The 27,326-nt window shown below is 43.9% G+C and overlaps 1 protein-coding gene across 9 annotated transcripts in view; it reads right to left on the bottom strand.

Annotated features, from left to right (window-relative positions):
* nedd4l (NEDD4 like E3 ubiquitin protein ligase) overlaps positions 1-25,572 on the bottom strand; it is a 542,434-nt gene extending 516,862 nt beyond the window's left edge. For 7 of the 9 annotated variants that reach the window (XM_038790576.1, XM_038790577.1, XM_038790585.1 and 4 more), the window contains exon 1: positions 25,214-25,571. In XM_038790576.1, the coding sequence (XP_038646504.1) occupies positions 25,214-25,258 (45 nt within the window). In that variant the 5' untranslated portion in view covers positions 25,259-25,571. Of the gene's footprint in view, positions 1-25,213 lie in introns of all 9 variants that reach the window. The other 2 variants (XM_038790578.1, XM_038790580.1) reach the window with 1 other exon arrangement.
* Between the last annotated feature and the right edge of the window lie 1,754 nt (positions 25,573-27,326).

The raw sequence follows: 27,326 nt of genomic DNA, 5'->3' as shown, positions 1-27,326 counted from the left end.
GGATGCAAGGCCCCCAAGTGTGGAGACCTGGATCAGTGACATGGCGGGATTTATAAAATTGGAAAAGGTCAAATTTGCCCTGAGAGGATCAATACAAGGGTTCTATAAACGATGGCAGCCTTTTTTGGACTTCCTGGCTCAGAGATAGGTAACTGGGTCAATCGGTATTTTACTAAGGTGCGTCAATGTTGTATAAAATCAAAATTTCTCAATAAAATTTTTTTTTTTTTTTTTTTTAATTAATAAATAAATAAATGCCACAAACACAAAAATAATGCGATATGATAGTGGGCAACACAGTAGCATAGTGGTTGGCACAGTTGCTTCACAGCTCCAGGGTCCCAGGTTCGATTCCCAGCTTGGGTCACTGACTGTGTGGAGTCTGCACGTTCTCCCCGTGTCTGCGTGGGTTTTCTCCGGTTTCCTCCCACAGTCCAAACATGTGCAGGTTCGGTGGATTGGCCATGCCAAATTGCCCTTAATGTCCAAAAAGATTGGGTGGGGTTACTGGGTCATGGGGATAAATTGGAAGTGTGGGCTTAAATGGGGTGCTCTTTCAATGGGCCTCCTTCTGCACTGTAAATGCTATGTTCATGATCATGTGGTTGACCTGCCAGTCATTGAGCCAAGCTGACAATGGGTCAAAAAGGTAATCAGAACAGAAAGAACACTTTCACAGTGCCAATTCTGCCAGAGGGAAAGTTTCACCTCCATATCCTTCAGTTTTAGTATTACATGCACATCACTACAACAATTAATGTCAGAATCAACTATATTGTGCATTCAAGGGAGACCCCTGGTAATTCTGTATTGGTTTAATGTTGTGGGCCTTGTGGTTTAACACACGGAGCTGACAAGCCTGCAGAAGGAAAACAAAACTAAACCCAAATGTCAATACTGCTGGTGTATTTAAGAGGCTCAAGTTGGAAGCTATATCCCACAGAGGAGGAACACTTTATTGTCTTGTTAGGTACACTGGCATAACACTGGCTGCAACTTCGATCAAAAAGATACTCCAGGGCAGCACGGTGGCACAGTGGCTAGCATTGATGCCTACGGCGCTGAGGACCTGGGTTCGAATCCCGGCCCTGGGTCATTGGAGTTTGTACATTCTCCCCGTGTTTATGAGTGGGTTTCACCCCCACAACCCAAAGATGTGCAGGGTTGATGGATTTGCCACGCTAAATTGCCCCTTAATTGGAAAAAATAATTGGGTAATCTAAATTTATTTTTAAAAAGATACTCCAGACCTTGAAGTTAGTTCAATCAGGTTTATTGAACTAATAGCACAGTTCTCTGGGAATTCAACTCTCTGCTAACTTAAGTGTGGTTACTCTGTCTGACTGAACCAAACTAGCTAAGAGCTAGCATGTGGTGGAGGTGTGAGATTGTAACAACACCCTTGACTGACTCTCTAGATGTTTATCAGTGGAAAGAGGCAGAGTGTGAGTGTATCGTGGTTTTTATGGTCAGATCATACCCCCAAGTGTCTTGCCTGCTTATTGGTCATGTCCTATTCTCGGTGTCCATTAGCTGCTTGCCTGTGCCTGTCTGTATATCATTATGTATATGTCTGCATATCATGACGTTTGTCTGCAGACCTAATAAAATGAGCAACCTTTAGAATGTCTTTTATGTACCAATATGAGCCAAAGGATTTTACAAGTGAAGGGGGAAATGGACAAAGGAATTTGGGGCGGTTATTTCAAACTGGGTCAAATACATTTGGTAATATTTGAGAAGTTTCTGAAAATAAGGAGTGAACATTAAAGGCTCTGTAATGACTGGTGGAGTGGAGGGTGGGTTGTGAACAGCCAGGCCTTGTAGGAATAGACAGCGGAAAGTCAGATACTTATTTGCAAATAATTTTGAAATAAATGCTTTGGGAACCATTGATCAGTGGAGGTTGATGAACAAAGAACAAAGAAAATTACAGCACAGAAACAGGCCCTTTGGCCCTCCCAGCCTGCGCCGATCCAGACCCTTTATCTAAACCTGTCGCCTATTTTCCAAGGGTCTACTTCCCGCTGTTCCCCGCCCGTTCATATATCTGTCTAGATGCATCTTAAATGATGCTATCGTGCCCGCCTCTAACACCTCCGCTGGCAAAGCGTTCCAGGCACCCACCACCCTTTGCATAAAAAACGTTCCACGCACATCTCCCTTAAACTTTCCCCCTTTCACCTTGAAATCGTGACCCCTTGTAATTGACACCCCCACTCTTGGAAAAAGCTTGTTGCTCTCCACCCTGACCATACCTCTCATAATTTTGTAGACCTCAATAAGGTACCCCCTCAACCTCCGTCTTTCCAACAAAAACAATCCTAACCTACGCAACCTTTCTTCATAGCTAGCACCCTCCATGCCAGGCAACATCCTGGTGAACCTTCTCTGCACCCTCTCTAAAGCATCCATATCCTTCTGGTAATGTGGCGACCAGAACTGCATGCAGTATTCCAAATGTGGCCTAACCAAAGTCATATACAACTGTAACATGACCTGCCGACTCTTGTACTCAATACCCCGTCCAATGAAGGCAAGCATGCTGTATGCCTTCCTGACCACTCTATCGACCTGCGTTACCACCTTCAGGGTACAATGGACCTGAACTCCCAGATCTCTCTGCACATCAATTTTCCCCAGGACTCTTCCATTGACCGTATAGTCCGCTCTTGAATTAGATTGAATAGGGCAGCACGGTAGCTTTGTGGATAGCACAATTGCTTCACAGCTCCAGGGTCCCAGGTTCGATTCCGGCTTGGGTCACTGTCTGTGTGGAGTCTGCACATCCTCCCCGTGTGTGCGTGGGTTTCTTCCGGGTTTTCCGGTTTCCTCCCACAGTCCAAAGATGTGCAGGTTAGGTGGATTGGCCATGATAAATTGCCCTTAGTATCCAAAATTGCCCTTAGTGTTGGGTGGGGTTACGGGGATAGGGTGGAGGTGTTGACCTCGGGTAGGGTGCTCTTTCCAAGAGCCGGTGCAGACTCGATGGGCCGAGTGGCCTCCTTCTGCACTGTAAAAAATTCTATGAATTAGCAAAAATGAGAAGTAGACAAGCTCAATAACAAGATTGGGACTCCAAGTACATAAGACCATAAGACATAGGAGTGGAAGTAAGGCCATTCGGCCCATCGAGTCCACTCCACCATTCAATCATGGTTGATTTCAACTCCATTTACCCGCTCTCTTCCCATAGCCCTTAATTCCTCGAGAAATCAAGAATTTATCAATTTCTGTCTTAAAGACACTCAATGTCCCGGCCTCCACCGCCCTCTGTGGCAATGAATTCCACAGACCTACCACTCTCTGGCTGAAGAAATTTCTCCTCATCTCTGTTCTAAAGTGACTCCCTTTTATTCTAAGGCTGTGCCCCCGCGTCCTAGTCTCCCCTGCTAATGGAAACAACTTCCCTACGTCCATCCTATCCAAGCCATTCATTATCTTGTACGTTTCTATTAGATCTCCCCTCAACCTCCTAAACTCCAATGAATATAATCCCACGATCCTCAGACGTTCATCGTATGTTAGGCCTACCATTCCTGGGATCATCCGTGTGAATCTCCGCTGGACCCGCTCCAGTGCCAGTATGTCCTTCCTGAGGTATGGGGCCCAAAATTGCTCACAGTATTCTAAATGGGGCCTAGCTAGTGCTTTATAAAGCCTCAGAAGTACATCCCTGCTTTTATATTCCAAGCCTCTTGAGATAAATGACAACATTACATTTGCTTTCTTAATTACGGACTCAACCTGCAAGTTTACCTTTAGAGAATCCTGGACTAGGACTCCCAAGTCCCTTTGCACTTTAGCATTATGAATTTTGTCACCGTTTAGAAAATAGTCCATGCCTCTATTCTTTTTTCCAAAGTGCAAGACCTCGCACTTGCACACGTTGAATTTCATCAGCCACTTCTTGGACCATTCTCCTAAACTGTCTAAATCTTTCTGCAGCCTCCCCACCTCCTCAATACTACCTGCCCCTCCACCTATCTTTGTATCATCGGCAAACTTGGCCAGAATGCCCCCAGTCCCGTCATCTAGATCGTTAATATATAAAGAGAACAGCTGTGGCCCCAACACTGAACCCTGCGGGACACCACTTGTCACCGGTTGCCATTCCGAAAAAGAACCTTTTATCCCAACTCTCTGCCTTCTGTCTGACAGCCAATCGTCAATCCATGTTAGTACCTTGCCTCGAATACCATGGGCCCTTATTTTACTCAGCAGTCTCCCGTGAGGCACCTTGTCAAAGGCCTTTTGGAAGTCAAGATAGATAACATCCATTGGCTCTCCTTGGTCTAACCTATTTGTTATCTCTTCAAAGAACTCTAACAGGTTTGTCAGGCACGACCTCCCCTTACTAAATCCATGCTGACTTGTCCTAATCCGACCCTGCACTTCCAAGAATTTAGAAATCTCATCCTTAACGATGGATTCTAGAATTTTGCCAACAACCGAGGTTAGGCTAATTGGCCTATAATTTTCCATCTTTTTTCTTGTTCCCTTCTTGAACAGGGGGGTTACAACAGCGATTTTCCAATCCTCTGGGACTTTCCCTGATTCCAGTGACTTTTGAAAGATCATAACTAACGCCTCCACTATTTTTTCAGCTACCTCCTTTAGAACTCTAGGATGTAGCCCATCTGGGCCCGGAGATTTATCAATTTTCAGACCTTTTAGTTTCTCTAGCACCTTCTCCTTTGTGATGGCAACCATATTCAACTCTGCCCCCTGACTTTCCTGAATTGTTGGGATATTACTCATGTCTTCTACTGTGAAGACTGACGCAAAGTACTTATTAAGTTCCTCAGCTATTTCCTTGTCTCCCATCACTAGATTACCAGCGTCATTTTGGAGCGGCCCAATGTCTACTTTTGCCTCCCGTTTGTTTTTAATATATTTAAAGAAACTTTTACTATCATTCCTAATGTTACTGGCTAGCCTACCTTCATATTTGATCCTCTCCTTCCTTATTTCTCTCTTTGTTATCCTCTGTTTGTTTTTGTAGCCTTCCCAATCTTCTGACTTCCCACTACTCTTTGCCACATTATAGGCTCTCTCTTTTGCCTTGATGCATTCCCTGATTCCTACAGTTTCCTAATAATTCAGAGCTTCAAGGTTTGTCATCTGCCGAAATGAATTCCCATGAATTCATGCTCTTATCATCACTCTTGGGCAGAACTTTTTGATGGTAGGCCAAGTTTCCAGTTCCATGTCATCCTTCTCTCATTTAGAGTTTTGACAAAGAGTTATATCTAAAATATTAACTTTTTTTTATCTTCACAAACCCTGTCTGATGCCCCGAGTGTTACCACCATACTTTTGTTTTTGTTCTGCAAACATGACTAGACATCTTCCTTACAAATAAAACACAGAAGGATGCAATCAATTTTTTTTTTAAGGATTCAGTCAGCTCCAAAGAAAATGCTAAATCAAGGAGTTACTGGAAGTTGGCCAGTCCCCCCACCCAATTTATTAATCTGGTAACAAAGCCAGGCAGCTCCACAGTACACCAAGGCACTGATTCACAAGTAAGCCTCACTCATTAATAGAGCCTGTCAACATAGAGCTGGAAGCTTGAAGTCTTCCATTCAGCTCAAGTGATATTGATAGACATTGATATTGATAGAGTTGTACTGATAGATAAAGAGTGGTCATAGCTAAATATGCAACGGGAAACTTAACAAGTCTTCAGTGCACAATGACAGTATTAATGCCCAGCAGTATCACCATGCATGCTCCACAAGCTAGTCCATTCCGGTCAGTCCATGCCCTGAGTAGGTTAAATCCTCGAAGATAGATCTCCCTTGATCTGGATGCTGTACAGCGTGGTGAGCAATTTCAAACAAAAAATACTGGGAGGAGAAAAGCAAAGTGTACAAACATACAAGCGTACACTGATTTTGTTAGCTCCAGCAGGAGAATCCTGACTGTGCACTCAGTATAACTGACTCAACGCCAAAAAATCAACAAAAGAAAATTAGCTTTCTCAAAGCAAGTGTAAGAAAGGCAACAGTTAGATCCTAAGTGGTTTCATTTGACTTGAAACTGAAGATGGTGGAATAGGAAAGTGTTAGTTAGGCAATGGAAGAATCACTTACTAAATTCTTTATTACACAGGCCATGTGCACCAAGAAAGCAATCCACCATCTGGAGCTCTATTTGATCATGTTGTCTTCATATAAAACACGCATAAATCAAGACCAACTAAATAGCAATTAAAAACATTTCCAATCATATAGCCTCTGTATGATTAATTCAATTCCAAACACTGCCTGCCCATGCACAATGTCTGTTTTCTAATATACAATTATGAAGTTAGATCTTGCAGGAAGACTTGCAGTAGTAGTTGGAGAAGGTTGGGCAGCAGATGTTCAGTGACGCAATATGTTTCACAGGGCGCTATGAAATAAGACCACTGCTGCTTCACAGCACCATGGTCCCAGGTTCGATTCCCGGTTTGGGTCACTGTCTGTGCAGAGCCCACACATTCTCCTCGTGTCTGCGTGGGTTTCCTCCGGGTGCTCCAGTTTCTTCCCACAAGTCCTGAAAAACGTGCTTGCTAGGTGTCTTGGACATTCTGAATTCTCCCTCAGTGTATCTGAACAGGCGCCGGAATGTGGCGACTAGGGGTTTTCACGGTAACTTCATTGCCGTGTGTAAGCCTACTTGTGACAATAAAGATTATTATTGTACAGAAATATTAGGCCAGATGACCAATAGCTTGATGATAAAGGTAAGTTTTAAGGAGTACCTTAAAAGGGGGAAAGGAAGATAGAAACGGATGCAAAGCCAGAGCTAGTGGCCTCAGCAACACAATGCACAATCATGAATGCTGAAGCAATTAAAATCAAGGATGCTAGACCCCAGAGTGCAGGGGACTACCCGCGTGGCAGACGCACAGTGGGCGGCCATGGCGGGTGTCCCCGGGACAAAGGGAAACCCCGGAGCGCAGGGACCCAACCACATGGAGAGAGCAGCGACAGCGGCCATCCTGGACGGCCCCCTAACAAAGAGAAACCCCGGCAGACAGGGGCGCGTCCACCACATAAGTATGGTTAATCCCACAGGAGCGAGGGGGCAGAAGCCCCCCACCAGGATAGTCACCTGGAACGTAAGAGGATTCAACGGTCCAGTGAAGAGATCCAGAATCCTCACCCACTTAAGAAATATGTGGGCCGACAGTCTTCCTCCAAGAGACACACCCGAGAAAGCAGGACCGACTGCGGGTAAGAAAGGGCTGGGTTGGACAAACCTATCATTCCTGCTATGGGACAAGGGCCGGGGGGGGGGGGGGGTGCCGATATTGATCGGCAAGGGGACGATGTTTAGGGTGACAAAGACGGTTACAGACCCGGGGGGACAGTACGTCATGGTCAGTGGGGCCCTGGATGGGGCACCGGTGGTACTAGTCAACGTGTACGCACCCAACTGGGATGACAAGAGCTTCATCAAGAAGACCATGGCAGAAATCCCAGACATAGCGACGCATCGACTAATCATGGGAGGGGGGGGGACTTCAACTGTGTACAGGATCCAAAGACAGACAGATCAAACCCCAAAACGGGGAAAACCTCAAGCATGGCAAGGGAACTCAGTCACTTTATGGAGCAGATGGGAGTGGTGGACCCCTGGAGGTTCGCCCACCCGGGGGAGAAGGAATTCTCCTTCTTCTCCCCAGTACACAACGTGTACACCAGAATTGACTTCTTTGTGGTGGGGAAAACGGTGCTTCCAGGGATAGACAAAGTGGAATACTCCGCAATTGTGATATCAGACCATACTCCACACTACATGGACGTGCGGCTAGAGACGGGCAGGGCCAAATGCCCCACATGGAGGTTGGACGGTTCCTTACTAGCTGACAAGGCCTTCAAAGAAAGGATAGCGCAGGCCATAGCAGAGTGCACGGAGAGCAACCAAAACGGGGAGGTCTCACCCTCCACGTTCTGGGAAGCACTAAACGCCGTACTAAGAGGGGAAATCATCGCTTTCAAAGCGCGAAGAGATAGGGGTGAGGGTGGAGCCATGCCCAAAAGTGGCAGTCTTCGGGGTCTCGGACCAGCCAGATCTATTCCTGGGGAGGAGGGCGGACGCCCTTGCTTTTGCCTCCCTGATCACCCGCCGTAGAATCCTGTTTGGCTGGAGGTCAGCAGCACCACCCAGAGCTGCAGACTGGCTGTCCGACCTCTCGGAATCTCTCCAAATGGAGAAAATCAAATTCGCCATCCGAGGGCAAGACGACGACTTCCACAGAACGCGAGAGCCATTCACGCGACTGTTCCGACACCTGTTTGTGGCCAACGAACAAGAGGAAGAATAGCCAGGTAGCCAAGAATCAGGTGAAAGTAGTTAAGAATCAGAGGAAAGTAGCCAAGGCATGAAAGGGAGAGATAGACAGGGAGGGGGGGGACAGCTAAACCGGAGGAAAGAAAGGCGAACCACAAGGAAAATAAAGACGGAGGATGGGAGGAGCAGCAGAAGCGGAGGTGAGCGCGAGACGGCAGCGAGATCCGTCCAGGAGAAGCAGGCGACAAAACGAAAAACAGCCAAGTATCACGCGCGCAACCCCCCCCCCCCCCCCCCCCCCCCCCACCCCCCCACCGCAAATAGTCACCTACTTCCGTGTTGTAAAGAATTTTGCCAGGTGTACAGAGCTGCCGCTGTCGAGCTGGTGCACAATACTCTACCAGTTATTCTATTTCATTTTTTACTGTTTTTTTTTTACTATGTGCTATTTTCTTCTCTTTGGTATGTTTGGGTGTGCCCTTCTCTTCTCTATATGTGTGTATATATATATTAACGGTAATTGTACCGTGTTCAAAAACCCAATGAAAAACCATTTATTAAAAAAAAATCAAGGATGCTCACGAGGTCAGAATTAGATTTCTCGGGTGGTTGTGGAGTTGGAGAAAATTATACAACTGAAGAAGGGCTCAGCCTTGGAGGGATATCAAATCAAGAATGAGAATTTTAAAATTAAGATATGGCTTGACCAGGAGAACCAAGAGTTAATGTAGGTCAGGGAGTACAAAGTAGAAATTTAGGTGGTGGATTTGTTCAGGCAGCAATTAACTTCCCATCAGATCAACATGAACTTCACTATACAATTACAAAGAGCTTCATTTACATAAAATCCAGTAATGTGATATTTATGGTCAAATGCAGATAAAGTCATAGAGTCATATATGTTTGCAGCATGGAAACAGGCCCTTCGGCCCAGCTTGTCCATGCCACCCAGTTTCTATCACTAAGCTAGTCCCACTTGCCCACATTTGGCCCATAACCCCTCTAAACCCACACTGCCCATGTAACTGTTTAACTGTTTTTTTAAAGGAAACAATTGGACCCACCTCTACCACTGCCTCTGGCAGCCCGTTCCAGGTGCTCACCACCCTCTGTGTGAAAAAGATTCCCCTCTGGTCTCTTTTGTATCTCTCCCCTTGAACCTATGCCCTCTAGTTCTAGACATCTCTACCTTTGGGAAAAGATGTTGATTATCTACCTTATCTATGCTCCTCATTATTTTCTAGACCTCTATAATATCACCCCTAAGCCTTCTACGCTCCAGGGAAAAAAGTCCCAGCCTATCCAGCCTCTCCTTATAACTCAGACCATCAAGTCCTGGTAGCATCCTCGTAAATCTCTTCTGCACTCTTTCTAGTTTAACAATATCCTTCCGATAATAGGGTGACCAGAACTGAACACAGTATTCCATGTGTGGTCTTACCAATGTCTTGTACAACTTCAACAAGACATCCAAACTCCTGTATTCAATATTCTGACCAATAAAACCTAGCATGCTGAATGCCTTCTTCACCACCCTGTCCACCTGTGACTCCATCTTCAAGGAGCTGTGAACCTGTACCCCTGGATCTCTTTCTGGCCCAATTGGTCAAGATCCTGTTGCAATCTTATATAACCTTTTTCACTATCCACTCTGCCACCAGTCTTGGTGTCATCTGCAAATTTACTAGTCATGCCTCCTTCATACTTATCAAAATCATTAATATACATAACAAACAACAGTGGATCCAGCACCGATCCCTGAGGCACACCGCTGGTCACAGGCCTCCAGTTTGAAAAACAATCCTCCACAACCACCCTTTGGCTTCGGTCGTCAAGCCAATTTTGTATCCAATTGGCTACATCGCCCTGGATTCCGTGAGAATTAACCTTTTGTAACAACCTACCATGCGGTACCTTGTCAACGGCCTTGCTAAAATCCATGTAGACAATGTTGACTGCACAGGGCAATAACAGGGCAATTAAGTGTGCAGCAGTACAGGAATTTCAGTCAGGAACAGGAATTGAACAGCGTTGCCAAAAAGCTTTTACCATTCAATTTTAAGATAGGACAGACTAAATCAGAACTTAGCACTCACCACAATGTCAAATCTGTATTACTGTTCTCTTAAATATTTATCCAAATAAAATGTCTGTGTTTTTTTTCTTTCATAAGGTTGACTTAAAAAACTACCTTGGGGTGCGTCTCCTTCTAGCCAGTTTAAGAATGCTAGGATTTGATACTTAAATGCTCAGATAGGACTTTCAGAATCTCAGTTATTCAACAAGTGTCAAGCATCAAGGACTTGACAAATCATGGGTTGAAATATTCAGACTTAAAAGTTCAAAGATTACTGGACTCCGCAGAAGCCCATTCTTTCCAAGGTAATGGGCCTCAATAACATCAAAGCAAGTGCCAAAGGCCTGTGCTCCAGAACTAGCTAAGTTGTTCTCCTACAGATAAAACACTGGTATATTTTCAACTACTTCCTTAATGACTTTCCCTCCATCACGAGGTCAGGAGTAGGACTATTTATAATGTTCAGCTCCATTCACAATTTCTCGGATAATGAAGCAACTCCTGCTTCTATGCAGATAACCCCACTATTAATGTTGTTGAATCCCCAACCATGAACATCCTGGGGGCCAATACTGACCAGAAACTGATTTGGACTGTGGCACAGTGGCACTGCTGCTTCACAGAGCCAGGGACCTGATTCCAGGTTTGATTCCAGCCTTGGGTGTCAGTCTGTATGAGTTTGCACGTCCCCCTTGGGTTTATGTGGATTTTCTCCTCCTGCCCCAGTTTCCTCTCACAGTTCAAAGATGTGAAGGTTAGTCGGTGTTACGAGGATGGGCAGAGCCCCAGGTGGGTGCACTTTCAAAGGGTGGGTGAAGACTCAATGGGCCGAATGTCCTCCCCCTGCACTGTAGGGATCTATGGAATTATATGCTGTGGTTACTGGAGCAAGTCAGAGGCTGTGTCGTCTATCTCCTGGCTGCCCAAAGTCTCTCCGCCACCTACAAGGCACAAGTCAGGAGTGTTGGAAAACCCTCCTGGTTAGATGTAACTGTGACAATAGTCAATTGCTTAATGCAATCCAGGAAAGAGCAATCTGTTTGATTGGCACCACAAAGCTAATCACCTCCACCTAAAGCATACCACTAGCCAAAATGTCTATTGTCTGCCCGATGCACCGTGGCAAGTCACCGAGACGTCTGTAACAAAATCTCGCAAATCTATGTCTTCTGCTACCTAAAAGGACAAGGGTAACAGATGCAAGGGAAACACCACCAAGTCCAGGTTTTAAATCATCTTAGGTGTTGATACAGGTCATCTACTGTTCCCTCATTGCCTCTGGGTCAAAATCCTGGAACTCCTAGCTGTGTGATGAGGAGTAGCTTCACCACAAGAGTTGCATAAGTTTAGGAAGGCACGACGTTCTTAAGGCCAACTAGGAATGGGCAATAAATAGCAGCTTGCCAGCATCACCCCATCCCAATAAATAATTTAAAAAGCATAATTTTCTAAATATAAAACTTACACAATACTTAATACAGCTTTTCCAAATATACCACTGAAATTGACTACCGCTCACAGTTACACAGCAATAGTTAATTTCCAGACCCATTTCCTTTAAACATTGATCTCAGACAGCTCCTTATGAATATAACCCCAATAATCTTCATGACAATAGAGTCCTGATCCTGAAGCTGCAAAGTAAATTTATATAACTACCTGATATGATGACTACCAGAACCCACAATGGATTAGTCAACTCCTACCAAATATAAAGCACTGCTGGTTTCATGAGGCTGCGATTAATTCATTACAAAGCACTGCACGAGTTTTGTAGAAACCATTGCATTTAAGCACAGTTCAATTCACACATATTTTCTCACTAGTCTGTATTTGTTGAACAGCATTACGATTTGGTACTTCACCATTTTCAAATAGAACGTCACACACTGAAAGAACCCTATGGGAAACACGTTTGGATGTCTACGTTTAAAGTAGATGATCGTTCTTTTAAAAAATACACATTTTAATCTTTCCATTGTAAATCTAGAACTGCTGTTCACTCACTCCCAGAGCTTATAATTATACAGCACCTTTAACATAATAAAACATCCAAAAACACTTCACAAGTCACTCGATATTGAATAATATAAGGAGGTATTAGGTCAGGGAACCAAAATCTTGGTTAGAGATATGTTTTGAAGAGCTTCTTAAAGGAGGAGAGAGAAAAGCAGAGTGGCGCAAGGTTTAAAGGAAGGAATTCTAGAGATTGCTCAAGTGTCTTGAGAGAAGCACCTTACTAATTATTTTGTTAACCTGTACTGAGACTTAAAGCTGTATGAAAATGAAATGAAAATCGCTTATTGTCACAAGTAGGCTTCAAATGAAGTTACTGTGAAAAGCCCCGAGTCGCCACATTCCGGCACCTGTTCGGGGAGGCTGGTACGGGAATTGAACTGTGCTGCCGGCCTGCCTGGGTCTGCTTTAAAAGCCAGCGATTTAGCCCTGTGCAAAACCAGCCCCTGTACGATGGAATTGTTTCATATTTCAAACTGTAGATCAGATCGACATTGATCTGGTCATCCATGCCTTGCAATACAGGACAAACCCTAGAGAATTTCGTAAGACATTCGTACATTCTCAAATGCAAAAGAAACATTAAATCTAGTACTTCGTTTTTTTTTTTAAAACATTATCGAGAAGCAAAGATTTTTCTGCTTAGACATAAAACCAGGCCATTTGGCCCTTTGAACCTGCTTCGTCATTCAAGATGATCATGACTGATCTGGTTGTGGTCTCAACCCCACTTGGGTGTTTGTCCCTCATAATCGTTGACTCCCTCATCTATCAAAAATCTATCAAACTCAGCCTCGAATGAATTCAATGTTCCAGCCTCCACTGTTTTCGCTGGGAAGAGAATTCCACAGGTGAATAACTCTCTCAGCAAAAGATTGTTCTCTTCTCTATTTCATTCTTAAACGGTGTTCCCTCAGGAACTTAAATATTCCAGTAAGATCACTTATCATTCTTCTAGACACCAACAAATGAAGGTCCAACCTGTTCAATCTTTCTTCGCAAGATAAACCCTTCATCCCAGGAATGGGTCAACTAAATCTTCTCTGGACTGCTTATAGTGCAATTATATCTTTTTCTCAAATAACAAGAGCAAAACGGCACACAGTATTCCAGATGTGGTCGCACAGCTGGAGTAAAACTTCCATATTTTTATATTCCGTTCCCCTTGCAATTAACACCAACATTGTATCTGTCTTCCTAATTATGTTCTGTCCCGGTAAACTAACGTTTTGTAATCTGTGTACCAGGATTCCCAAACCCCTTTGATTTCTGCAATCTCGCAATGAAATAACACGCTGCTTTTCTGTTCTGCCTGCTAAAGTGGGCAGGTTCACATTTTTCCATAAAATACTCCATCTGCCAATTTTTGTCCACTCACTTAACCTATCTATGTCCCTTTGCAAACTCTCTACTTCCTCTTGACAACTTACCTTCCTACCTATCCTGCTGGCATTAGATTATTGTTTAACCTTACTCATTGCACATTACCAGGTCAAGAATAGCCTAGTCTTTGGTTGGGTCCAGAAAATATTACGTAGGGCAGCACGGTAGCATTGTGGATAGCACAATTGCTTCACAGCTCCAGGGTCCCAGGTTCGATTCCGGCTTGGGTCACTGTCTGTGCGGAGTCTGCACATCCTCCCCGTGTGTGTGTGGGTTTCCTCCGGGTGCTCCGGTTTCCTCCCACAGTCCAAAGATGTTAGGTTAGGTGGATTGGCCATGATAAATTGCCCTTAGTGTCCAAAATTGCCCTTAGTGTTGGGTGGGGTTACTGGGTTATGGGGATAGGGTGGAGGTGTTGACCTTGGGTAGGGTGCTCTTTCCAAGAGCCGGTGCAGACTTGATGGGCCGAATGGCCTCCTTCTGCACTGTAAATTCTATGATAATACCTTTTCTATGATCTATGAACTCTGGCCACCTTTGTCAATCTGATTCTCCCAATCCACATGTACATTTAAGCCACCCATGACTATCAGAGTATCTTTCTTACAGGCCCTATTTGTTTCTTCCTGTATACTCTGTCCCACAATATGACTACTGGTAGGGGGCCTATAAATTACTTGCACAAGTGACCTCTTCGTATCTCCACTCGAACTGACTCCACATCTTGCTCTTTTCAAGCTGTCATTTCTCATTATTGTAACAATGCATCCTTAACTAGCAGAGCTGCCCCATCACATTTTCCTATCTTTTCAAAATATCAAATACACTTTATCAGGTCCCAGCTTTTGTCATCTTGCAATCGTAGCTCTCTGATGGCTATCAGATATTTATTTCTATCTGTACGAATAATTCACCCATTTTTAATGAATGCTGTGTGTGTTCATAGATAGAGCCTTTAACTCTGCCTTTTTTTGCAGTCTCCGGTCTTGTCTGTTGGTGCACTCTTAACTTTGTACTCTTTGTCCCTTTCTGCCAGTCTGGTCATCAGTACCCAAATCACTACTCTGTTCTATTCCCTCATAGTTTCCCTTTGATTTACTAAATCTCCTCTCACTTGATGCTACAATCACTTCCCACAATTAATTTAAAGCCGGGCGGAACGGTAGCACAGTGGTTAGCACTGTTGCTTCACAGCTCCAGGGTCCCAGGTTCGATTCCCAGCTTGGGTCACTGTCTGTGCAGAGTCTGCACATTCTCCCCGTGTCTGTGTGGGTTTCCCCCGGGTGCTCCGGTTTCCTCCCACAATCCAAAGATGAGCAGGTTAGGTGTACTGGCCATGCTAAATTGCCCTCAGTCCAAAATGGTTAGGTGGGGTTAATGGGTTATGGGCTTAAGTAGGGTGCTCTTTCCAAGGGTCAGTGCAGACCTGATGGGCTGAATGGCCTCCTTATGCACTGTAAATTCTATTATGATAAGTGCTCTCTACTACCATAGTTATCACCAGAATACTAGACCCAGCATGTTTCAGGTGAAGACCATCCCAATGAGACAATTCCCATTTTCCTCATGATTAAAATCTCCCACACCAGTCTTTGAGCCTTGCATTCATCTCTCTAATTGTATTTAACCGACAATAACTTGCTTTTTAAATTTAGCCCCAAGCGGCTCATACTCTTTCCACGTACCATCTATGTCATTAGAACACAACAACTGGATCCGCCCCCTTCCCACCAGTTCCTCTCCTGCCCCAAGCAGAAGTCCCAAACGGAAGAACTGGGCAGGCAACACAGCCATCTGGGTTTGCACTCGCTGCTGCATAAAACTGTGTTGATCCCCTTGATTATATAGTATCCCCTACCACCGCATTGCTATTAATTCCCCGCCCCATTACTATGGTCAGTTTGTTCATCCAGATTAACAGTACCCGCTCTCGTCCATTCAAGTTTCAGGAACCTCAAACTTGTTGGACAATTGCATGGGCTGATGCTCCTCCACTTCTACCTTCTGGATCCCGTTACCTGCCTTATTGCAGCCACAGCCTTCTGTCACTGACCATGTCCCAAATCCCAAAACTCTCTTCTGAAGGGTAACTTTCACCTCTCGGATACATCACGGTGACTGTAGCTCTGCCCCAATTGTCTCTGAGCAGATGATCTTCGAACAACTATCATATAGTGCAGATGTGGTTTTCTTGGATCACACTAGCAACCATCAGCTCACATAGGTAGCAGTTGCTACCATTTTCTGTCATGTTTAGTACATGTCAGGGCGGCACCTGGCACGGTGGTTAGCATTGCTGCCTACGGCGCTGAGGACCCGGGTTCGAATCCCGGCCCTGGGTCACTGTCCGTGTGGAGTTTGCACATTCTTCCCGTGCCTGTGTGGGCTTCACCCCCACAACCCAAAGATGTGCAGGGTGGGTGGATTGGCCACACTAAATTGTCACTTAATTGAAAAAAATAAATAATTGGGTACTCTAAATTTTTTTATTTTTTTTTAAATGTTTAGTACATGTCCGGTGGCACGGTGGCGCAGTGGTTAACACTGCTGCGCCACGGCGCTGAGGACCCGGGTTCGACCCTGACCCTGGGTGATTGTCCGTGTGGAGTTTGTACATTCTCCCAGTGTCTGCGTGGGTCTCACCCCCACAAACCTAAAGATGTGCAGGGTAGGTGGATTGGCCACGCTAAATTGCCCCTAAAATGGAAAAAGAATTATTGGGTACTCTAAATTTAAAAAAATGTTTAGTACGTTTCAATTGATAGTTTCTTGATTAATCAGTTGATAAATCCTACCACTCCTTATCAGCTTCATGTCAATTCTAAACCCGGCGCCTGGTCCCCCGCTGTATCCCACCCCACTTTTTTGAGCTCTGTAAAATTTCCGAATTCCCAGTCACAACCACAAATTCTGTCAAATGGGTTAACCACAGCTTGTAGCATAGGGTAGACACACGCTGATCCATTCAGTGTTGTGCACATGCAATACTGTAGTTTGTTGATTATGGTACTTGTAACATAGGTAAGTAAACAATTCATATGATCAACAATGAGTGAGGAGACAGTGAACAGGGTTTAATTAGTTTGTATACTGATCAATCATTCTTGTTGATTTCATATTGGTCCATGTTATTTATCAGTTTACATCGGTCTGTGAATCAACCTGCCAACCATCATTCAACAAATGTGCTACATGAACAACCACAGCCTACTGCATTTTTGAATTGTTTCGATATCTCTAAGACATCATAATTAACTGCTGATTCCAGAGTCATAACAGTAACTTTAAATTATTTAAAAACTTAGATGAACATCAGGAATTTGCTGCAAAAGCAATTACTGTGGGCGAGCCCAACAAATTAAAATTCAATTCTCCAATTGTAAAAACGCATTATAGTTTGCTGGAACAATAATCAGCAAACACAGAGTAAACATAAGGATTAATATGGAACAGCACTAAAACAAATCCTAAGTACAGTAGGGCAGAAAAAGGAATCTATTATTTAACAGGGATGTGTTTTGAAGCAATGGCTCAGATTCAATAATGTGGTAATGGGCCACAATATAGCACAAGCAAAACATCCAGATCGGGTTTAATTTGATTTATGAGTTTTCCCTGAACCAACACAAATACGTTAATCATTATTAAGAAATAACTCGCTTGCATAAGTTTGAGCGTCCCCTTGCCATTTTTCATTGCCAGTTGCAATCCATCATTCGCGGACATGCTCAATAAATATCAGTCAGGGGCAAATCAGGTTTGATAGTCAAAACACATATCTGATTAATTAATTGAGGTTGAAGGTTTCAACAAATTTCTGGAACAAGTACTGCCCTCAAGGAACCTGCTGAGCAGTTGAACATCGAGAGCCCTCGGTACATTTTGATTAAGATTTAGTGACTGCAGCAGTCACACTAGTGTCAATTCATCAAACTGGATCTCACCACTCATTTAAATTGGGGGAGAAGGAGGCAACACTCACAGTAATTAGCGCAACTTTTTTCCACAGAGTCTCCGTGAAACAGTATAAAAAGTCAAATTAAATAATTACAGTGCAAGTAATGGTACAAGTTACTCACACTCTAATTTCCTCAGGGTTCAGCACCATATAGTCTGCCAGAAATACAGCATAACAATGGTGCAAGTTTTCAGAACATTCAGGTGTAATGGAACCGTTGAAGCTGTCCAGGTGGCTGCATTGTCAGCTTTGAATAATTCTCTGAATCATCTGTGGAATGGACTGCCTGCTGTGATAGTGGAGTCGGGCACTTTAGGAACTTTCAAGCGGTTATTGGATAGGCACATGGAGCACACTAGAATGACAGGGAGTGGATAGCTTGATCTTGGTTTCGGACAATGCTCGGCACAACATCGAGGGCCGAAGGCCCTGTTCTGTGCTGTTCTATGTTCCATGTAAAACCGAATGGCAAGCCCAGAAATGAGTTTCACAAAACACCTTCTGTTAAAAAACTGTGGATCGATTTGGCTTCCCCAATGTTTCATTTGAAAGTAATCTCAGATTTCTTTGGAAAGGAAGGGAGAAATCATGGGGAAATAGGAGAGAGCCAAGCGGAAAACCAGAGGTAATGGTATAGGAGTGGGTAGAAAAAGGCATTGCAGGTGAGTCGTTGACAAAAACTGGATCGATAACATTGGAACCAGGCGACAGCAGTCCCCCCGTCCCCCCCAGCTCGATGATTGTAGAGTGGCTGTAAGAGGATAATGTAATTAACCATGTAAAATACTGCAGACTGGTTAAGAACGGCAAGGAGGGGTAGTTAATAATTGTCACCTTCATGCAAGATGTTATTCGTGACTTTGGCAAGGACTATTTCAGTACTTTATTAGTGGCAAAAATCAGACTGGAGTGATTCAAACATGGAGTTCGGGAAAGATGGGCATCACTTTGGGATGTGAAGCATTGTAGGGCTGCAGGAGGTTACAGACATAGGCAAAGGTAGGCCTTGGAGAGATTTGAAAGCAAGGATAAGAACAAGGCATTAGTAGAAAAGGAGCTAATGTAGATAAAAGAGTGCAGGGGTGTTGGGCAAACAGGACTTGATGTGAATGAACAGAGTTTTTGGATGAACCCAAGTCGATCTTTAGGGCACCATCACCTCCAAATTGCATCCTGTTTTGGGCATGCAATGCTGTTTTTTCATAACTTGATCAATATTCTGGTGTTGCCTACTGCAGTAATATATCAAGTACAGCAGTGGTTCAGGGACTCCCACCACCTTCTCAGAGCAACTTGACATAGGCAACAAGTGTGGCCTTCCCAGTGCTAGCCATCCCCTAAACACAAGTTTAAAGCTCCAACTAAACTAAGGAATTGCTTTACCCTATTAACAACAAATATCATCCTTAATTTCTCATACAACAGCATTGTCAGACTAGAAAGGTATACAAAACCTAACGATTGCGAGTTATGCAAGGTTTGCTGCTCCCAAAGAAACACAGAAGGTCGCCGTTTAAAATTATTAACTGGAACAAACTGCTAAAGCTGCGTACAAATGTTATGATCCTCGTAGAGACCAATAACTTTTCAAAATATATTTGAATTTCCAGTGACCGAATTGCATAACAACGGGTGGGATTCTCCAGCTCTCAGCTGTGTTTCTTGGCGACGTGCCATTCGCTGGCAGCAGGATTCTCTACTCCTGCCACTTGTCAATGAATTTCCCATTGAAGCCACCCCATGTCGCCAGAAACCCATGGGGGGGGGTTCAAGTTAAGACTTTACTCCAACAAACAAACTAAAAACAGCATCGATGAAGCATTAGAGTATTAGTTGCCTGCTAGGAAAATACAGAGAAGATAAACCTTATTAATGTATTAACTCAACTAGTAACCTTATACTGCATAAATATATATTACAGCACACACTCCACAGATTACAGTCCTTATAGGAAACAGTCTGCAGTCACTCCCAGCTTTAGGGCCAACATCAGGAAAATGAATCAATATGATCAACAGGCTTCTAGGTGGAAATAGGAAGCAAGAATCCTGAATGTGCTTAAGAAACATGACATTAAATCCTCATTTCCCCGTGTAATGTTGTTTGCTTTAATCTAAGCCAATGGAGCCTGTAATCTCATTGAATATCACAAAATTTATTTTAGCCTCATTTCCCATGTGGCCCAATTGGCACCATTTTGCAGCAGCCTCCCTCTGCTTCCCAACCTACATGCTCACCAAACCCGACTCACCCTCTCATTGTTTCCCTCTCTTGGACTTGCCTTGCCATTCAAGATCCAACAAAATCTCTCCTGAGATTTTCAGGACCCTCTCCTGAACCCTCGTTGTAGGCAACGGCCCAGGAGAAAAGCAACGAGGGGCAGGACATTTTAAAAAAACATGGGTTGCAGCAGACCCAGCTCAGCACTTCAGCACTCCTACTGAAGTCTCATGCTTCCACAAAATCAGAATTGTGATTTTGATCGGCTCTGGAAGGGTTAAGTCCAGGAGAGGGATGCAGTAAGTCAGGAAATGGAAGGCTCAGCACAAACATGGTTCAGGGAGGGACAGGAGGCCATAACTCAAAGTCAGAGAATGGAGAGAGGCCACAATCCGCAGTGTCAGAGAGGGAGAGGATCTGCATAATCAGGGATTTCAGGAAGCAGGACTGATGGCGAGTTCGAGGTACTATAAGTGGAAAGTTACACTTTTCTTTAAAAGTGAAATAAGCTTAAAAATATAAAAGTTACTCCTTTCCAAATGTAGGAATTTAGTGATGCAAACTATTGCAACTTGGTGGGGATGATATTTTAATATTTGCTTTTTTCAGGAGGGAAACAAAATCCTTTTGGTGATTGTGTGTGACCTCATTTGTGATGGCCCAGAATTGTTGTGTGTATTTTTTTTTTTAATATTTGCTTTTTTCTGAGAAGGGCCCACAGAATCAAACCGCAGTTTTAACATTGACTCCTATAGAAACTAACGTTTCACTCTAAATCGTTTCACTTAAAGGCGTGATTTGCAGGAATGCCAGTACAACATTTTTATTGTCTGGCAAAGACAGAACTACAAAACATTTTAGAAAGAATGATCTAATGTAGAACAAATGATCTTCCTCATCCATAATTATCTTACGATCTTGTGATATCACATTGCTCAACTGCCAGCGCAACGTTCTGTCCTGGTTGAGACATACTTTAAAGTTTAACATTGCCAAAATTAAAGAGATCCTGTTCAGCTAGCCCTTTGTTCCATTTTCCTTCCCTGTTGATTCACTTTCTCTTTGGCCACTTCACTCCTTCTCAACTCCGACTGAAAGTTAATTCCCAAGTTGCCCCCGCAACACCTTGGTACATTTCAAAACATGGTGCATGTGCAAATTGTTGTGTCATATACTTACACAATAAGCAGACATACTATGTTTACTACAAGACTGCAACACACCAACTACTCCAGGCCTGGGTATCTAATGGTGAAAATGGTTGCCAAGGTGATGAGACCGATTCCGTTTAGTTTGCTGTTGATAGAACTTCATCTCATGTTATCAGTACACAAAGAAATGCTCTGTTCTTTGCAGGGAGGAACTTGCACTTCACAGATTGTTCATGAGTTCTACTGACAGATTAAGGTTTATCTTCAAATTAAAAACATATAATTTATAACAATATTACAAGTTTACTGCAGAGCAAGCTTAAATTTTAAAAACTTGCATTTATGTAACACCTTTCACTATCTCAGGATATCTCAAATGTGCTTCACAGCCAATGAAGTGCTTTTGAATCATGGTCACTGTTGTAATGTACGAAACAGGCAACCATTTTCCTCACAGCAAATCTCTCACAAACTGCAATGCAATAATGACCAGAAAATCGGTTTCCCTGATCTTGACTCAGGGAAATATATTGGCCAGAACACTCCGGTCAAAACCTCTGCTCAGTGTCATGTGTTCTTTTATATTCACCCAAGGGGACAGAAGGGGATAAAACAGAAAATGATGGAAAAACTCAGTAAGTGTGGCAGCATCTGTGGAGGCAGAAACTAATGTAAACTGTGTTAACATTTTGAGTCCAATATGACTCTTATTTGGAACTGTGGAGACAGGACCTTGGCTTAGCATCTCATCCAAAAGATAGCACCCCTGACAGCGCAGCACTTCCTGAAAATTGCACTGGAGCATCAGCCAAGACTTTTGGACCGTACAAATGTTTTAGTACCTTCAAGGGCTGCATTATTGCACGCTGTTGATATTGAGAACAAGTTCTGACGCAGCCTTGATGCCATCTCATGACTGTGTATCTTGTCAAGACTCGGCACCGCTGCTCACAAGTAATGGTCATTTGAACAAACCGTCTGAGAAATGTTAGTACCCATAAAATAACACTAAAAGAGTCAGTGCCTCAAAATCAGCATTTACAGTTTAAAAATAAACTGCTCAATCATGCATCTAGTGTACTACTTATAAGCTGTACGACTGTACAACTAATCTGAAATTCTGCACATCATTCTTATGAACACTATGCTCATAGTACTTTCATGATGGTTCAACAGTAATGCCTGGAAATATATCAGAAGTCAATTAAGAAAAAAGTCTGGAATTTCCACTTTTCTCCCTGAAACTACAAGCAACTCCAGATTCAGTGCTGGCCTTTTTCTAACTACCAGGAACTTCCTGCTAAAATCTCCTAGTTGAAGCAACACAAATATATCAATTTATTCTAGGTCCAAAATGGAACTGGAGAAAAACAGTCATCTGTGCCCACTCCGCAACCCCTTGATTGGGCAGGTGCTTTCCCTCATGGAGACCAGAACACGGGCACAGTTTAAAAATATAGTCTCCAATTTAAGACAGAGATTAAGAGGAATATTTTTAATTCATTCATGGGATGTGGGTGTCACTGACTGGGCCAGCATTTATTGCCCATCCGAAATTGCCCTTGAATGGAGGCCATTCCAGAGGGCATTTAAGAGTCAACCACATTGCTGTGGATCTGGAGTCAGGTGTCGGCCAGACCAGATAAAGCCAGCTGATTTACTTCCCGAAAAGGACATTAATGAACCAGGTGAGTCTTTACAAAAATTGACAATGGTTGTGTGGTCATCATTCGACTTTTAATTCAAGGTTTTTATTGTTTTCAAATTTCACCACCTGCTGTGGTAGAATTCAAACCCGGGTTCCCAGAGTATCACCTTTCGGGCTCTGGATTACTAGTCCAGTGGCAATACCAATACATCACTACTTCCACAAAGGGTTAAGCTTTGGAATTCACTACCCTAGAAAGTGGGAATAAATGGCAGGCAGTGACTAGTGGGATCTTGCCGTGGTCAGTACTTAAAATGAAATGAATGAAAATCGCTTATTGTCACAAGTAGGCTTCAAATTAAGTTACCGTGAAAAGCCCTTAGTCGCCACATTCCGGCGCCTGTTTGGGGAGGCTGGTACGGGAACTGAACCATGCTGTTGGCCTGCCTTCGTCTTCTTTAAAAGCCAGCTCTTTAACCCTGTGCTAAACCAATACATCAATGATTTGGTGAGGAGGAAGTTAAGAGGCTTCAATGTGATTGAGACAAGTTGAGTGAGTGGGCGAATACATGGCAGATCTAGTATAATCTGGATATATGTGAAGTTATCCACCTCAGAAATATATAGAATGGCAGAGTGTTATTTAAATGACAGATTGGGAAATGTTGACATACAAAGCAACCCAGGTGTCCTCAGACACCACTGAAAGCAAGCCTGCAGGTACGACAAACAGTTAGGAAGGCCAGTGGTATGTTGGTCTTAATTGGAAGAGGACGAGTATAGCAGCAAGAATGCCTTACTGCAGATGTACAGGGCCTTGGTGAGACCACACCTGGAGTAGATTTGGTCTCCTTGTCCAAGAAAGAATATACTTGCTATCAAGGGAGAGTGAAAGTTCACCAGACTGATTCCTAAGATGGCAGGATTGTCGTACGAGGAGAGATTGGGTTGGTTGGGCCTGTATTCTATGGAATTTGGAAGAATGAGAGGGACCTCATTGAAACTTATAAAATTCTGACAGTGCTGGACAGACTGGATGCAGGGCTGGATTCTCCACCCCGCCGCGCCACATTTCTGCCTCACCAGGCCGGCGGGATGCCCGTTAGGCCGGTCAATGGGGTTTCCCATTGTGGGGCAGCTCCACGCCATTGGGAAACCCCCAGGCTGCCAGCAAAACGGAGCATCCCGCCATCTTAGAATCTTGCCCGTTGTTTCCTCTGGTTGTGAAGACTAGAACAATAGGTCACAACCTCAGATCTTAAACGGCCGTTCGCCAAATCCTAAGATGAGAAGAAACGTCTTCACTCGGTGTGGTGAACCTGTGGAATTTTCTACCACAAAACGCTGTGGAGACCAAGCCACTGAATATATTGGAGAAGGAAATAGATAGGTGTCTAGACCGTAAACGTGTTAAGGGTATGGGGAGAGTGTGGGAATATGGTATTGAGATAGAGGATCAGCCGTCATACTGAATGGTGGAGCAGGCTGAAAGGGCCAATTCATCTACTCCTGCTCCTATTTTCTATGTTTCTGTCAGTGAATATACGCAAGGCTGAGTTAGACAAATTTTTGACTTACAAGGGGATCAACGAGACTGGCAGGAACGTGGAGTTATGAACGTACAAAGTAGGGGGTGTTAAGAACGTACAAATTAGGGGTCGAAGTAGGCCACTCAGCCCCTCGATCCTGCTCCGCTATTCAATGAGATCATGCCTGATCTGATTGGAACTTCAACCCCACATTCCTGCCTACCCCTGATAACCTTTCACCCCCTTGCTAATCAAAAGTCTATCTTGCTCTGCCTTTAAAGTATTCAAAAATTCGGTTTCCACTGCCAAATGAGGAACAGAGTTCCAGAGACTCACGGTCCTCAAAAAGAGAAAAATGCCCCTCATGGAACATATTGAATAGCTGAGCATGGCCTCCTCCTGCTCCAATGTCTTGGTTATGATCAATCCCTTCTTTAATGCTAACACAAACACATCTTCCTGGCTGATGCACACGATTCCCGTTTCCGAATGGAGGTGGGGCGAAAAGAGTACCGTAACGAAACAACTCCCATCACTTTCATTTGTTTTCAGAGCCACCACAGAAGAGATGTCATTGAGATGGGCAGAAAGTGCTTACACAATTAATTCATTAATCCCACTCCCTCCCCTCCCCTCTAGTTTTCGAACAAAAATAAGTTCCTCATGTACCCCATAAACAATCAATTGTTGTCGGTTTTCCAGTTCAAGTGTGAAAGGAGGTAGATTTTAAATGCCAGCGAACTATTTGCGTTTCAAGCTCGGAAAGCAGGATAAATATGCAGAAGAAACATACGTTTGTGTCCGAATGGCTGACAGCACAGCGCCAAACAGGACCGGCTCTTCTACATTTGACTAGCACCACAGGTTATGGAAACTCTCCAGTACTTTATTGCTCATTTGAAATCAGAAACGATATACAATCAGAAAGAAGACAATAGTACTCACTTCATCTTCGGAAAGTCCATAAATTGTATCGATTGGCGTCGCCATAGAACCAAAGCGTTAAAAAAGGGGGGACAAAGGGAGTGAGGAGAGGAGGGGAGGGGTGGGGGGAAAGTACCACACAAACACACAACTGGACAAGCTTCCCGAAAAAATACCTGCTTACACACAAAAAAAGCCACTCCCAGAAGGATCCCCCTTCTCAAACCGCCCTGCAAAGGCGACGGGGAAAGTGATCGCGCGGCCAGCACACCAAAAACATGCACCACGAATATCCCGGACAATCAATATAGCTCTTTTCAAAAGCAAACAAGATTCGTTGCCTCCAAATCCCTTTGCAGAGAAACTCGGGACATGCGCGCTCGCCACATTGTTGCAGCCACGCCCATGGCTCAACCAAGCGCACTGGTTTGATTGACGTCGCCGCCCGTCCAATTAGCGGCGTGCGCCGGCCCGCTCCTGGCCAACCGCGTGGCTGGATTTTGCCCGGAGGCGGAAGGCTCAGCTCAAGGCTGCCAAGTTTGGTTGAGCGGGAGTTCCCTAGTTCATGTGAGATTTGTTACAGTCGGTGAGGGTTCTATTATTTCTGCTTTTCTTCATGTTACAAGGAGTACACTTGTCCCAATCGTTTCCTCTCTGTTGAAGGTCTCTCCTGGGTTGAGGTTTCCCATTCATAAATGGGATTCCAGTTCTATTCAGCAGTTCGTTTATGAATACATATATATGGGTTTTTATTGTTTAATTATGTAAAATATTTAATTTAAATGGCCATGTCACTTTGGTGTAGCTGAAGGTGAGCGGTTATTTTGTAGCGCTTCTTTTCCCCCTGCGTTCACTGCATTCGGTTTGTGTTACCTTATCTGGACTGGACTCCTGGAGCATTGCGCAAATGGCTTCAAACTGCGCCCTCGCCCTTCGCTAAATGTAGTTTAATTCCACATTCCTCAAGTCACATTGCAGTTGGAAGGAATCGATGAAAATACAACGAAGCCTACACGTGACAGGACTATTTTATTGTTGTGAATTACTGTATGATACGGACTCGATAACGTGGCGGTTATATTTCCGCAGTCCAGATAGCTGCAGTCAACGGTAATGAGCGATGCTGCCAAAAGGCATTGTGTTTAATGTCGAAGAATGCATGTTACATTTTTTTCCCACAGAAAAGTGAAATCGATTTCAGGGTTCCAGGATAAATATTTGGACAATTCCGCCATTGGAAACACAAGAGAGATAAGTATCCAGTCTAAAATTGAAACCAACTACAAGGCGTGAAATAAGTCACTCACACGCGCAACGTATATCTGGTTAGAAAAAAATTAAAAACAGAAAACGCTGGAAATGCTCAGCAGGTGAGATAGCATCTGTGGAGGGAGAAATGAGTTCATGTTTCAGGCCGATGACCAATCATCAGAACTGCCAGGACTTTCAACAATATTTCCAGCATATTCAGTTTTTGGTCTCAGATTGTCACCATCCTTTGCTTTTGGATCTGTTGGGGATTGTTACGCAGAGTGTACCTCACTTCTAGAATCAAAAGTGAGTCACGGGGTGAAATCCCTTCACACAAACTATGTGAGATTACATTCAACGGGTGGTCACTCCATTCTCGGAGCAGTGGTGACCGCAGTTTCCCAAGCTTTAACATTTTCAAAAAATAATACTAAAATAAAATGTGGGACAAAATTAAAACATTTTTGCGTTTTCAAATCCAATCATTCACAATTCAATTTTCCATTTTATCTATGCATAATTCGTATGTTCCCCTTTGATTTTTTTGTTGTAGATATAGGGATGGAAAGATGAGTGAAAGGCAGATTAGGGCAGCACGGTAGCATTGTGGATAGCACAATTGTTTCACAGCTCCATGGTCCCAGGTTCGATTCCGGCTTGGGTGACTGTCGGTGCCAAGTCTGCACATCCTCTCCGTGTGTGTGGGTATCCTCCAGGTGCTCTGGTTTCCTCCCACAGTCCAAAGATGTGCAGGTTAGGTGGATTGGCCATGATAAATTGCCCTTAGTGTCCAAAATTGCCCTTAGTGTTGGGTGGGGTTACTGGGTTATGGGGATAGGGTGGAGGTGTTGACCTTGGGTAGGGTGCTCTTTTCAAGAGCTGG

This window comes from Scyliorhinus canicula, chromosome 3 (genome assembly GCF_902713615.1).
Source record: "Scyliorhinus canicula chromosome 3, sScyCan1.1, whole genome shotgun sequence".
Taxonomy (NCBI): Eukaryota; Metazoa; Chordata; class Chondrichthyes; order Carcharhiniformes; family Scyliorhinidae; genus Scyliorhinus; species Scyliorhinus canicula.
This window is presented reverse-complemented; position numbering and strand designations above follow the sequence as displayed.